Source organism: Equus przewalskii, chromosome 1 (genome assembly GCF_037783145.1).
Source record: "Equus przewalskii isolate Varuska chromosome 1, EquPr2, whole genome shotgun sequence".
Taxonomy (NCBI): domain Eukaryota; kingdom Metazoa; phylum Chordata; class Mammalia; order Perissodactyla; family Equidae; genus Equus; species Equus przewalskii.
The window spans coordinates 56,846,822-56,859,923 of record NC_091831.1 but is presented as its reverse complement, the minus strand read 5'-3'; the positions used below and the strand labels follow the sequence as shown (position 1 = coordinate 56,859,923).

The 13,102-nt window shown below is 36.7% G+C and overlaps 1 protein-coding gene across 22 annotated transcripts in view; it reads left to right on the top strand.

Annotated features, from left to right (window-relative positions):
- The window catches only part of RUFY2 (RUN and FYVE domain containing 2), an 85,264-nt gene that overhangs the window by 24,958 nt on the left and 47,204 nt on the right, over positions 1–13,102 (top strand). For 15 of the 22 annotated variants that reach the window (XR_011523918.1, XR_011523914.1, XR_011523903.1 and 12 more), the window contains exons 14-16: positions 5,738–5,867; positions 6,176–6,270; positions 11,154–11,202. Coding sequence is in view for 9 of the 22 variants with exons in the window: in XM_070563983.1 (XP_070420084.1) it covers positions 5,738–5,867; positions 6,176–6,270; positions 11,154–11,202 (274 nt within the window). In the remaining 13 variants the exon portion in view is untranslated. Of the gene's footprint in view, positions 1–5,737; positions 5,868–6,175; positions 6,271–9,451; positions 9,631–11,153; positions 11,203–13,102 lie in introns of all 22 variants that reach the window. The other 7 variants (XR_011523902.1, XR_011523915.1, XR_011523904.1 and 4 more) reach the window with 1 other exon arrangement.

Genomic DNA, 13,102 nt, shown 5'->3' with positions numbered 1-13,102 from the left:
CTTTTAATGATGTATTTAGCCTATTTATGTTTAGTGTAATTATTAATATTAGAGCTTAAGTCTGCTGTTTTATTTTTTCTCTGTTTTTCATTCCTTTATTTCATTTTTCCTCCCTTACCATGGGTTACTTGAACATTATTTAGAATTCCTTTTTTGATTTATCTGAAGTGTTTTGTTTTTTTTTAAGGATTGGCACCTGAACTAACAACTGTTGCCAGTCTTCTTTTTTTTTTTTCTTCTTCTTCTCCCCAAAGCCCCCCAGTACGTAGTTGTATATTCTAGTTGTAAGTGCCTCAGGTTGTGCTATGTGGGACACCACCTCAACATGGCCTGATGAGTGGTGCCATGTCCGCACCCTGGATCCAAACTGGCAAAAATCTGGGCCGCTGAAGCAGAGTGTGCGAACTTAACCACTTGGTCATCAGGCAAGCCCCTAAAGTGTTTTTGAATGTATTTCTTTGTATAGAATTTTTAGTGGTTGCTCTAGATGTTGTATTACATATCTAAAAATTTTCAGTCTCCTAGTTTCAACATTTTATTTCTTTGAGTGAAGTGTGGAAGCCTTACTTCTACTTAGGTCTTTTTACCCCTCTCCATTTTATTATATAACTTGCTTAAATATTTCCTCTACATGACACAGTAGAGGTTGCCACATCAGACAATGTTATAGTTGGTGCTTCAATCATTAACCATAATTTAGAAAAGTCTTTATTGTTCTTTCTTCATTCCTGATGTTCCAAGTTTCCTTCTTTGTGTCTGAAGAACTTCCTTTAGCCATTCTTGAGGGTAGGTCTGTTGCCAACAAGTTCTCTTGGTTTTCTTTTGTCTAAGAAGGTCTTGATTTCACCTTTATTTCTGAAGGATATTTTCAGAATAGCCTTAGAATTCTGAGTTGACAGTTCTTTCAGCACTTGGAAAGTGCCACTTTCTTTTGGTTTTCAGAGTTTCTAATGAAAAATAGACTGTCATTTGAATGATTGATCCTCTAATTACTCACAAGAGTCTTTCTTTGGATTTATCCTCTTTGGGCTTTGGTCAGCTTCTTGAATCTTTAGGTTTATCTTTGCCAAATTTGGAAATTTTTCCACTGTTATTTCTTCAGATATCTTTTCAGTTCCACCTGCTTTCTCCTCTCCTTCTGGGACTCTGATAACATGAATGTTCTTTTTTTAGTACTCCCACAGGTCCCTGACACTCAATTCATTTTTTTTTTCTTTGAGTCTGTTTTCTCTCTGTTGTTCAGACTGGATAACTTCTCTTGTTTTGTTTTGAGGTTCATTCATTCTTTTCTCATCATTTTCATCCTCTTATTGAGCACATCCAGTGAGAGTATTGTATTTTTCAGTTCTGAGATTTGCATTTGACTCTTTATTTCTTATTTATGGACTTTTTTTTGCTGAAGAAGATTCCCCTTGAGCTAACATCTATTGCCAATCTTCCTCTTTTTGCTTGAGGAAGACTTGCCCTGAGCTAACATCTGTGTCACTCTTCCTCTATTTTATGTGTGGGTCACCACCACAGCATGGAGGCTGACAAGTGGTGTAGGTCTACACCTGGGAATTGAACCTGGGCTGCCAAAGTGGAGTGTGCCGAACTTAACCGCTAGGCCACAGGGCTGGCCTCTCCATTTGTCTCTTTATGTTTCCTTCCTTCTTTCCTTTCTCTCTCTCTCTGTTTCTTGCTTGCTTGCTTGCTAGAACTTTCTCTTCTTTTATTTGCTTCTAACATGTTCTTAACTGGTCATGAGAGCATTTTTGTTATAGCTGCTTTAAAATTCTTCTCAGATAATTTGGAATTATCTGACATGTTGGCATCTGTTGATTGTTTTTTCTCATCCAAGTTGAGATTTTTCCTGGGTTTTAGTATGATGAGTGTTTTTCGATTGTATTCTGGAAATTTTGGGAATTATGAGACTGCATTTATTTAAGTCTTATATTTTAGCTGTCCTCCACTGAAACCACACAGGAGAATGTACACACTGGCTGTTTTTACCAAATTGGAGTAGAAGCCCAGGACCATCCTGGATGGGATGGAGAAGGGTGCCTAACTACTGGGCAGGGATTGAAATCTATGCTTTCCACTCAGTCTCTACTGACATTGTGGAGCAGGGGAGTGCTGCCTTGCTCCCATCAAGTGGGAGTGCAAGTCCAGGCTTCCCCCTTGGTCTCTGCTGACACTATCCTGGAGGGGAGAGGGAGAGATACCTCGTTACTACCAGGCGGGGGAAGAAATCTAGGCTCCCTCCTTGCCCTTTGCTGACACTGTGGGGAAGGTGAGAAATGCCTTATTACTGATGCATGGTGATAAAATGGTAGGCTCCCCATGTAGCCTCCACTAATACCAAAGGGGTGGAAGGGGAGAGACACCTCTTTACTGCTGGGTGGTGGTGAAAGTTCAGGCTTCCCATTTGGCCTCGGATACTACCGCGATGGGAATTGAGAAGGACACCTCATTTATTGCCAGGTGAGGGTGGAAACCTGGGCTCCCCACTTAGCCTTTGCTGATAGTGGTTGGAGGCCCTTTGGTTTTTTCCTCTGGTGTTTTGCTGGAATAGGGCATTTATTGTCAGAAGGGTTTCTGTCATAATTACTTTAAATTAAAACAAATGATTTCAACTTAGTAAACTGTGATTTATTTCATAATTACCAAATGTCCCTGCTAGGCTGCCTCTTCCTAGCTGTTGGGTAAGAGAGAGCAGGCTTTTCTTGGGGCTTTTTTCTTCTGTGCCCATTGCCGTTTGTGCGTTATGGGCTTCTCTGCCACCCAGTCTGAGCTGTATAGGAGGCAGAGAAGCCTGAGGGAACCCATCACCATGTTATCCCTTGGAGTTCTGGGGTTCCTAGCTGGTCTGCCTTCTTCTCTCCCCCTTTTAGAATCTTCTTATGTTTGTATTTAATGTCTGGGGTTTTGAACTGTACTTAGGTGGAGGGATAGGTAGAAATGTGTTTACTCCATCTTGTCCAGAACCAGAATTCTAAGTTCCTTTTAAATCTACCACAAAAATAACATTTTGAGAAATTGGTGTGTAGAATAAGGCTTTAGGCCAGGGAATATTACCTTGGTTGATAACATGCATCGTTTGTACATTGTGAAACTAAAACCCACCCCCCAAAACAAAAACACTCAGCAAACACACATTTTCTCTTGATTTTAAGACTTTTACAAAAGGACAGCCAACACTTTCAGGTCTCCCGTGGCAACAAAAATCACAGTGAGCATTTAAGTCATCAAGTTTATTAATGGTGCCAAGAGCTTTGTTGTTTAGGTTCCTGCACCCTGCCAAATGAAAAACGTGAAAAGCAAGACTGGAACACTTTCCCAGGCTCTAGAATACAATCTTGAAACCCTGGTATTCTGTTGTTGAATCACTTTCCTAGAATTTGACTAAAGTTAGGTAAGACATATCTGATATTTTTTGTGCAATGATGCAGCTATTTGATCTCTGCCCAAAGCATGACCCAAATAATGCTTCAGGGACCTGGCTCTTCCCTGCGGGGCTAAGCTACTCAGGAAGATTGGGCACAGCGGCAGAGAGATGTTTGCCCCTGCTGAAAGCATGATAGTAATTTTGTCTCTCAGTTGCCATTTTGGTAGCGCATGAAGATGTTAACAATTTGGAGATCAGGGGAATTCCCAATGGCTCAGAAAAATTGGAACTGTTTCTGTAGAAATGGGCAGATTGGGTCTTTGTCCAAGAAAAACAAATTCCATTTTCCCCCTAAAATGGAAATAACTTTATTGGTTTCTGATTATGAAAATCTTATATACTGTTGGCCAAACATAAGAAAATATGGAACCATGTGAAGAAAATAAAAATTAGAGATCACTTTGTTTTTAATATTTTGATGAATATCCTTTTTTTTGGTATGCATATTTTTTGTATTTTTTAGAAAGAAGATCATGCTACATGCTCTTTAGTATTTTGTTTATTGCGTTTACTACATCTTGGACATTGTAACATATCAATTAATGTAGGTCTACACCATCATATCATAGTTAACCTAAAGGAATCCTTTAGCCTGAAAAATTGTGCTTTGTTGAGTTTGCGTGTCTTTGATTACTAGTGACAGCCTTTTGTTGTATTTCTTTATTTTGTGAATTGCCAGTTCATATCATCTATTTTTTCCTCTGGGGTGTTTAGCTTGTTAATATTTATTTGTAAGAGCTCTTTATGTATTTACTCTGGGTCTTTCACATATAGTGAAAATGTTTTCTAAGTTTATTGTTTATTTCTAAACTTTATTTATAGTGTTTTTTTTCATTTAGACATTTAAAATGTTTATATAGTTATATTTTTCCTTTATAGTCTCTGCCTTTGGTGGTCAACATGTGTTTTGACAATATATTTACAATAACTTAAAAACAAAATTTCTCCTTTGCTTTTTCACTCACTTTTTTCTGATTCTGGATGATGAGGCCACTTGACAAGGCACTCTGTACTTTGGTTACTTGTGTTAGTAGCATAGACTTGTCGCTCTGTATTCCTTTCAAAAATGTAGTGAGATAGTATTTATCAACAATTTGTAAATTCCATTTTGAGGTGTCTCTTCTCTTCAACCTGAATTATAAAATCTAAAATTTAGGTGGGCAGGCCTGTTGGCACAGCTAAGGTTAAATTCACACGTTCCTCTTCTGTGTGGGGTTTGCCAGTTTGGATCCTGGATGCAGCCATGGCACCGCTTGTCAAGCCATGCTGTGGCAGGTGTCCCACATATAAAGTAGAGGAAGATGAGCACGGATGTTCGCTCAGGGCCAGTCTTCCTCAGCAAAAAGAGGAGGATTGGCAGCAGATGTTAGCTCAGGGCTAATCTTCTCAAAAAAAAAATCTAAAATTTACGTGACTGAAAAATATTGTAGCTGTAAATGGCAATGTTAACTTTATAAGGAAACAATTAAAAGTAATCAAAAGATTAACACAAATATTAAAATAATATTGTGATATGTTCAATATTATGATATAATATTGCAATTAAAATATAAAGTAATAGAAACTGTAGCATTATTAGTGTATGCCTCACCTGTTATACCGACTTATGAGCAATAATTATTGAAATGATTATTTTTGGTCATCCTAAAATGTAGGAATTTGACTACTTTTGTTTTGCCAGCTAGCACTTAATGTTAGAATGATGAAATAGTGGTTTCAAATGTGAACTGGCAATTCCAGGCAGTGTGGATTTTCTCCCAGTATCTCCTTGGTCTTAGATTTGTCCTGTAATTGGTCAGCTTCCAACAGTCATCTGGAAAGTAGCACTTTGTGCCGGGGCTGAGTTTTCTGTTACTAACGTTTAATTGATTTAGTGGCTACTGTAATTCTTAAATCAGAATGGTACTTTTCATTAGTTTGTTGTAAAATTTTTCATATGGCACAGAAATATAAATAATTAAAACCCCACATTTCTCTCCTTGGTTCCATTTCCAAGAAGTAACCAGTTTTATTGGCATGGTGTGCCCTTCCAGGCATTTTCTATGCTTACACAGCCTTTATGTATGCAGAATTAATAAATGCCGTAAATTATTCTTTAGCAAGGAGTTTTTGTGGTTGGTAAATAAACTGATACTTTTGGATCACAAAACCCTGTGCTGCTGAACTTGTTTACCAAAAAATATTTATGAAAGAAAATAACTGAAGGAAATGCATTACAAAGATGAAAGTAACTAAAAAGATGCTCTTAAATACTTACAACTGTCCTTTGAGAAATAGCACTGAGCTTCTGTGTATTGTTTGTCATTCAAGGTTGCAATTGGAAACTGATTTGAAGATTGAGAAGGAATGGAGGCAGACTTTGCAGGAAGATCTTCAAAAGGAGAAAGATGCCTTATCTCATCTTAGAAATGAGACCCAACAAATCATTACTCTTAAAAAAGTAAATGGTGGTAAAACTTTAAAAATTACATCTTGATGAAAGTTGTTATTTAAAAAGAGAATTAAACCATAGTTTACATTTATACCAAGGAAAAAGAATATACGAATCATCTTTAAAACTATCAGTAAGGAGATTAAATGAATGGAAAATAGTTGATATTGCTAGAGCGGCTATAAAAGAGCTTTGGACATATAGTTTTGTTTTTTATAGAATGCTAAAGGATATGTGTTCTTAATTAATGGTGTGTATATGATGTGGAGTTTCTTGTTTCTTTCTTTTAAATTGCATTTTCTTTTATTGTTTTGAAGGAGTTCCTTAACCTTCAGGATGAAAATCAGCAGTTGAAAAAAATATATCATGAACAGGAGCAAGCTCTTCAAGAACTTGGGAACAAACTTAGCGAGTAATTTCTCTTTTTTCCTTCGACTAAGTAGTTGTGTTCTGTAAAGGTCTGAGTGTGCCAAACCAAATAGGGAGACAAGTTTAAATGTAGAAAAGAAAGGTATGAACTATTAAAGAAAAACAAAAGCAAACAAAAACTAAAGATTAACAAATAAGACTGTAGATTGGAGAGATTTTGTTTACAGTTATGTTCATTTTAGTAGATCTTGGCTCTAAATGTTTTCCAGGAGATAAAAGCTAAGACTCTTGTTTAATTTCTTCAAATCAGAGAATTCGGAAGCTCATGTAATGTATTTTCCTCAGAACAACAGAAGTCAAATTTTCCAAGTATCTGAAGAGATCTTTTTCATACTGTTTCAGAAGGAGCCACCAATATTGGGAGAAGGGGAGGGTGTTCTATGCCATCTGGAGTTAGGGCTTAACTTCATGCAGTGTGGTCGGTTCTATTGCAATGAAGTGTTGTTGGGTTCCTGTAAAACAAGGAGGAGAAGTGGTGTTCTGTCTTTCTTACATTTTCCTCCTTGTTCTGTGTGGTCTGTGTTTTGGGTTAGCAGCTTCATTTTTGTGCCCTGATTGAACATATTGCTAAGTATCTGGGGTAAGCTCTGGAAGGTTTAATTTAGTGGTGAATGTACTACATCCACATTTAGAAAAAAAACAGTGGCGCTTTTTTTTTTTAAAGATTGGCACCTGAGCTAACAACTGTTGCCAATCTGTTTTTCTTCTTCTTTTTCTCCCCAAACCCCCAAGTACATAGTTGTATATTCTAGCTGTAGGTCCTTCTGGTTGTGCTATGTGGGACACTGCCTCAGCATGGCTTGATGAGTGGTGCTAGGTCCATGCCCAGGATCTGAACCAGTGAAACCCTGGGCTGCCAAAGTGGCACGTGCAAACTTAACCACTCAGTCATGGGACCAGCCCCTAGTGTCCCTTTTTTTTTTTTTTGAGGAAGATTAGCCCTGAGCTAACATCTGCTGCCAATCCTCCTCTTTTTGCTGAGGAAGACTGGCCCTGAGCTAACATCCGTGCCCATCTTCCTCTACTTTATATATGGGATGCCTACCACAGCATGGCTTTGCCAAGCAGTGCCATGTCCACACCTGGGATCCGAATCAGTGAACTCCGGGCTGCTGAAGCGGAACGTGCGAACGTAACCACTGTGCCACCGGGCCGGCCCTAGTGTCACTTTTTTTAATACAGAAGAGTAAAAGCAAGAATGCTACATGTAATGACTATACTCCTATCACCTATATAAATCCCTTTGATATTTTATATGGTTAGCACAAAAAGGTATAAAATTAAAAAAAATTTGCCTCCTTCCTCCCAAGTATCAATCCCTAAGTTAGCTAACCTCAGAACAAATCTATATGTGAGCATCTCATCATAAATATAGATATGATTAGTTATATATATGTGCATATATATCTTTTATAAAAATTAAACTCAGTAGAAATCATACTAGAATGGAGACTTAATTGCTAAAGATGACATTCCATTAAGAAGTCTTGAGACCAATTTCCAAGGGCATAGGAAAGAACAGTTCACTAAAATCACAAAGGGAAATATCAGCTCTCAAAAAGATAAAACTGGGGCTGGCCCAGTGGTATAGTGGTTAAGGTCGTGTGCTCCACTTTGGTGGCCTGGGGTTCGCAGGTTTGGATCCTGGGCATGGACCTACACACCACTCATCATGCCATGCTGTGGTGGTGTCCCATATACAAAATAGAGGAAGACTGGCACAGACGTTAGCTCAGCGACAATCTTCTTCAAGCAAAAAGTGAAAGATTGGCAGCAGATGTTAGCTCAGGGTCAGTCTTCCTCATACACACACACACACACAAAAGATAAAACTGTTTTTGTTTCTACAAATTCAAAGAACAATTTGTATTGTGATTCTGATAAGCAAGATTTCAATTTTCATCTGGCATCCATTTATTGAGTGCTTTGAGCTAGACCCTATGCTAAGTACTTATTACCTTATTTCCTGTTTATTAATTTGACAAATGCCTTTTGAGTCTCTACTATGTGCCAGGCACTAGCCTAAGTGCTAGGGACTCAACAGTGAACAGTCTCACAACAAAAAGTAATATATTTATTAAGATCATAAAGGTTAAATATTAAAACAGATTAGAATAGTAGAACAAGGAATGTGTATTACTTTTCACTCATCTCCCACTCAGTACTAGAGACTTTATAGTTGTATTAAAGGCATGATCATTTGAATGTCCAGAGAGCCGAATTCAGACTTGTTTTTTCCTTTAGTCTGGTTCACTGTGTCTCAGATTTTAGTTTGCGTGAAAATTACTAGTGAAGATTGGATGTACTCCACAGTCCTATACTGAACTCTATGGGCTGTTTAAAGGAATTTTCAGGAGTTATTTTGACTACTAAATTTTCCACTTGTATGCCAACTGCATACCTAAGGAGTATGCATGTGTAGCTCCACTTGTATGCATGTTCTTCTGAAGTTTATGGGGTTTTTTTACTTAAAAATATGTTAGAGGTTTTTCCATATCAGTACATAAAGATATTCCATAGGATGGATGTGCTATAATTTAAACTATTTCTAATTTTTTTCTTTATATTATAAATACTACTGCTGTGAACATCCTTGTATTTGCATCTTGATATATCTTGGTATACTTTAATGAGTATATATCTGAAGAGTAAGTTCCTAGAGGTGATTGCTGGGCCAAAAGGAATGTGCTTTAAAAGTTGTGATAGTGCCAAATTACCCTCCACCTCAATGTTAGACCCCTCCAGTGGTAGGAGAGAGTGCCTGTATTTGCCAGTCTGATGGTTGAAATCTTATTTTGATTTGTTTCTTTAAACATGAGCAGGGCTGAGCATACATATTTATTTGTGTTCCATTTGTTTTAGCAGTTTATTTTCTGTAAACTGCCTGTTCATATCCTTTGCACATTTTTTGGATGGGTTGCTCATCTTTTTCTTACGGGATCTTTGTAAATTAATTATTGTACACAGTGTACACCTTTTTCCCCCAGTTTGTCACTTGTCTTTTTACTTCATTTATGATATGTATGTTTTTTTCATTGCTAATGTTTGAATTTTTGTGGTGCAGACTTACTAGTTTTCCTTTACTGCTTCTGAGACCATAGTCCCTAAGACATGAGTAGTGCCAATTTTGAGACACAACCTATTTTATCCTTTCTCCACTCTAGTTCTCTACTGCAGTGACAAGAATTACCACTTTATCTGCTGAAACACTTTTACTCCTCCTCTTCATCCTCCTACTCCCATGATGATGTTATCAGATGGAAATTAAGTAAAAAGAAATTCCTCCCTAATTCACAGGATGATGAATATCTCTTTAAAAATTTGTTGATGATGAGAGACTGAGGTTGGACCAATACTTCTTAACCTTTGCTCTTAATTTACCAGAACTGGCTTTAAAAGGCTTTAATGTAGACCATTTAGGTGTTATTTAAAATGGGGGGTGGGGGGTGGAGAGGTCATGTAGAATAATATGAAACATTTAATTTTGTTAAAAAGAATAGTATTTAAATTTACCTTTTGAGATCTGCATTTTCAAGTTACAACTAAATTAAAAAATTAGTATTAATATCACTCACGGGAATAAGAGGAATCTGCCATTTACCAGTTGTGTGACTTAGGGTCATTTATTTAACTCCTTTAAGCCCATGTCTCCATTTGTCAATTGGAGAGTTATAAAATCCCCAAAGAGTTCTTTTCCTAATTAACTGAGAATAAATATGGGAGCCTAGCACAGTGCCTTTCCTCACTGCAATCGGAATATCAGTTTTCTTGTCTGTAAGATGAGCAGGTTGGATCTGAAAATTACTCTCCATTCTGAACCTGCGATTTTAAATGTAAATGATTAATTTTAATTAGAAAAATACTTTTAAAAATGAAATATTTTTGCTCTTATTGGTGTCTTATTGAAGGATTCTTATAAAGAGAATTTTTGATAGATTTTGAAGGCCTTTACATGTTGTTTATTTTTCTGAACAAATTCTAATTGTAGATAGAGTATCTAATTTGAGGATTAAAGAACTGAAACTTAAATTACTCATATTTGAAGAAAACATGGAACATATGAAATATTAGGATGGAATATTCAAGAAAGAGAATCTAGACTAATTAATATATATCTGTACTATAATGGCTAACAGTTTAAAATACGTGGAGGATGATACCAGTTTTTCCCTTATCCTCCTTGAGACTTTAATTCCAACAAGAATTTTTAGTTTAGAAAAAGAAATCACCAGGACTCTTCTAAATACAGTATTCTGTAAATGCGATTCTTTCCATATAAAGAAACTTATACATTTTTTTCCCTCAAAAGCAGGGGTTTCATGATTATCAGAGGCTTATATAATTTATGGCTGTTTTCCTATAGTGTCATTGTATCACAGTTATTATATTCTTTTATTTTTATCCTTCTCTGTGCCGTTTTCATGCCATACACAGTCATATATTTCCATACACTTTATTTACAAGTGACTAAACCTCATCAGGCCTCACTTTCTTCATCTTTAAAATAGATTTTTTTGAAGATTAAATGAGATTATGCATGCAAAGCTTTATTATAACATAGTGTCTGGCACACGATAAGCCTCCAATAAATGACAGTGTTGTTAATATTGCCATAACCACATGGAAAGGCCAATATTCTTTCCTTAAAAAAGCAATTTTTAAATTTGAAAAGTTCATTTTTGCTTTAGGACATTTAGAAAATATAGGAAAATATAAAATATAATCCAACTAACCAAAGGTCATTAGAATCATTTAGTAAATACAACTTTTTATTCTGTGAAAAACCAGTACCTTTCTAATGAATTACTAAATGTTCTGTATTTAAATATGTGTACTGAAATTTGGACCTATTTGTAATCTTTTTAGATCAAAACTTAAAATAGAAGATATAAAAGAAGCCAATAAAGCATTGCAGGTGAGTAGAAAGTGTTCTCTTCAAATAGGAAGGTATAGACAGATGTGAAAGTATCCAATAAAGTAAAGCCCTGTATAAATCTAAGGTATTACTGAATCCCAGGGATGTACATTGGCAGAAGCACTGAATGGGGAGCTGGGATGATGGGGCTTCACCTCTTCCTTAGACCTTTAGAGTCACATTATTAATAATTTTCATACTGGAAATAACCTTGGAAATAATTTTGTCCACTTTCCTACAAAGTGTGGCATGATAGAGTGAAATTGCCTTTGAATTAGAATCCTTGAGTTCCTATGCCAGTCTAGTATTAGTTTTTGACCTTTAGCAAGTCACATATCCTCATGGAGTCTGTTTCCTCTTCTGACATAGGTGTATAGTTTTACATAGGGCTGCTTTGAGTATCGAGTAAGTTAATATATGTGAAAGTGATTGGTACAATTTATCAGTATATGGTTCTGAATGTGTCTAGATGCGAGAATGCCTTCTACAACACAGGAGAAAAGTCTCTTTGTGAGTACTTCCGTGACAGAAGGCATTTTGTTTCTTGTCAGAGTGTTACATGAAAATAATTTAAAAAGTCAAATAGTGCTAAGACTTAAAAAAAAAATAACGGTCTCTTGTTCTTCACCCCCTTCTCCCTTATCAACTCCAGCTCCTGCCACTCGAAGGGAGCTACTTTCAGTTCTTTTAGTTGTTTCTTTTGGGATTTATCCCCCTATTTCTAAAGATTTTATTTTTCCTTTTTCTCCCCAAGGCCCCCTGGTACATAGTTGTGTATTTTCAGTTGTGGGTCCTTCTAGTTGTGATACGTGGGATGCCGCCTCAGCATGGCCTGATGAGCAGTGCCATGTCCGAGCCCAGGACCCAAATCGGTGAAACCCTGGGCCACCGAAGTGGAGCGTGCGAACTTAACCACTTAGCCACCGGGCCGGCCCCTATCCCCCTATTTCTAAATAATATGCAGTACATATATACGCTTCGCTCTTGATTCAAGACCTCTCTGGTTTAGACCTGTCTGTTGCCTGCTCAGCACGGCAGATGAGTTGTGTTCTCTCAGCTTGGTCGGTCTTCTCGTCACTGTCCTCCCAGTATAATTAAGTAAAAGTTTCTGTGGAATTCATTTACTGTATGTTCTTTATTATGACTATTTAAATATTGTTCTTTGCTGGGCCAGGTAGTTTACAGTGATTATATTTTCTTTCTTGAACTACTTTTTATTTCCTCTGGAATTAATATGTAACCTTTTTTTTTAAATTTTAGTTGTATTTGACCATCTGAGTTTTCTTATACCTTCAAACACCTCTATAAAATACTTATTGATAGTTTTTCACGTGGTAAAATGAATCAGGTAATTGGTTAGTTCTTTCTTTTTTCCATGGCGTCATCCCTCCTGGAGTTCTCTGCTCTCCTGCTCCTGTCTGTTCTGACCTCTGTCCTGACATTTCTTTCTGCTGCATTCTTAGAATCCCCTATATCTTTCTCCTATGTTAGAGTCCTGTTACCTGAACCACATAACTTCTTTCTTGGTTTACTCTCTTGTTTAGGGCAATGCATCCTTCAGTAGCTTCCTGGAAAATGGTGAATGAAGATAAAGATTTTAAGAATTGGCACATCTGCATATGCCTTTATTCTGCTTTTCCACTTTTTAAGGAGATGGCTAGGGATGTCTGCCCAACTCTCATTATTCAAACTCTGTAAAATATTTTTGTTAAATATATCATGTATACAAGAGTACACATACAGTGCATCTTAAAAACGCTGGCATATTCTCTACTATTGCATATAATAGAACATATGTGCTCCCTGATTGCATTCTTCTCCCTATAGTAACAATCCTCTATTTTGTGTTAATCATTATGTTGTTTTTCTTCATAGTTTTATCATTCATGTCTATTTTTAA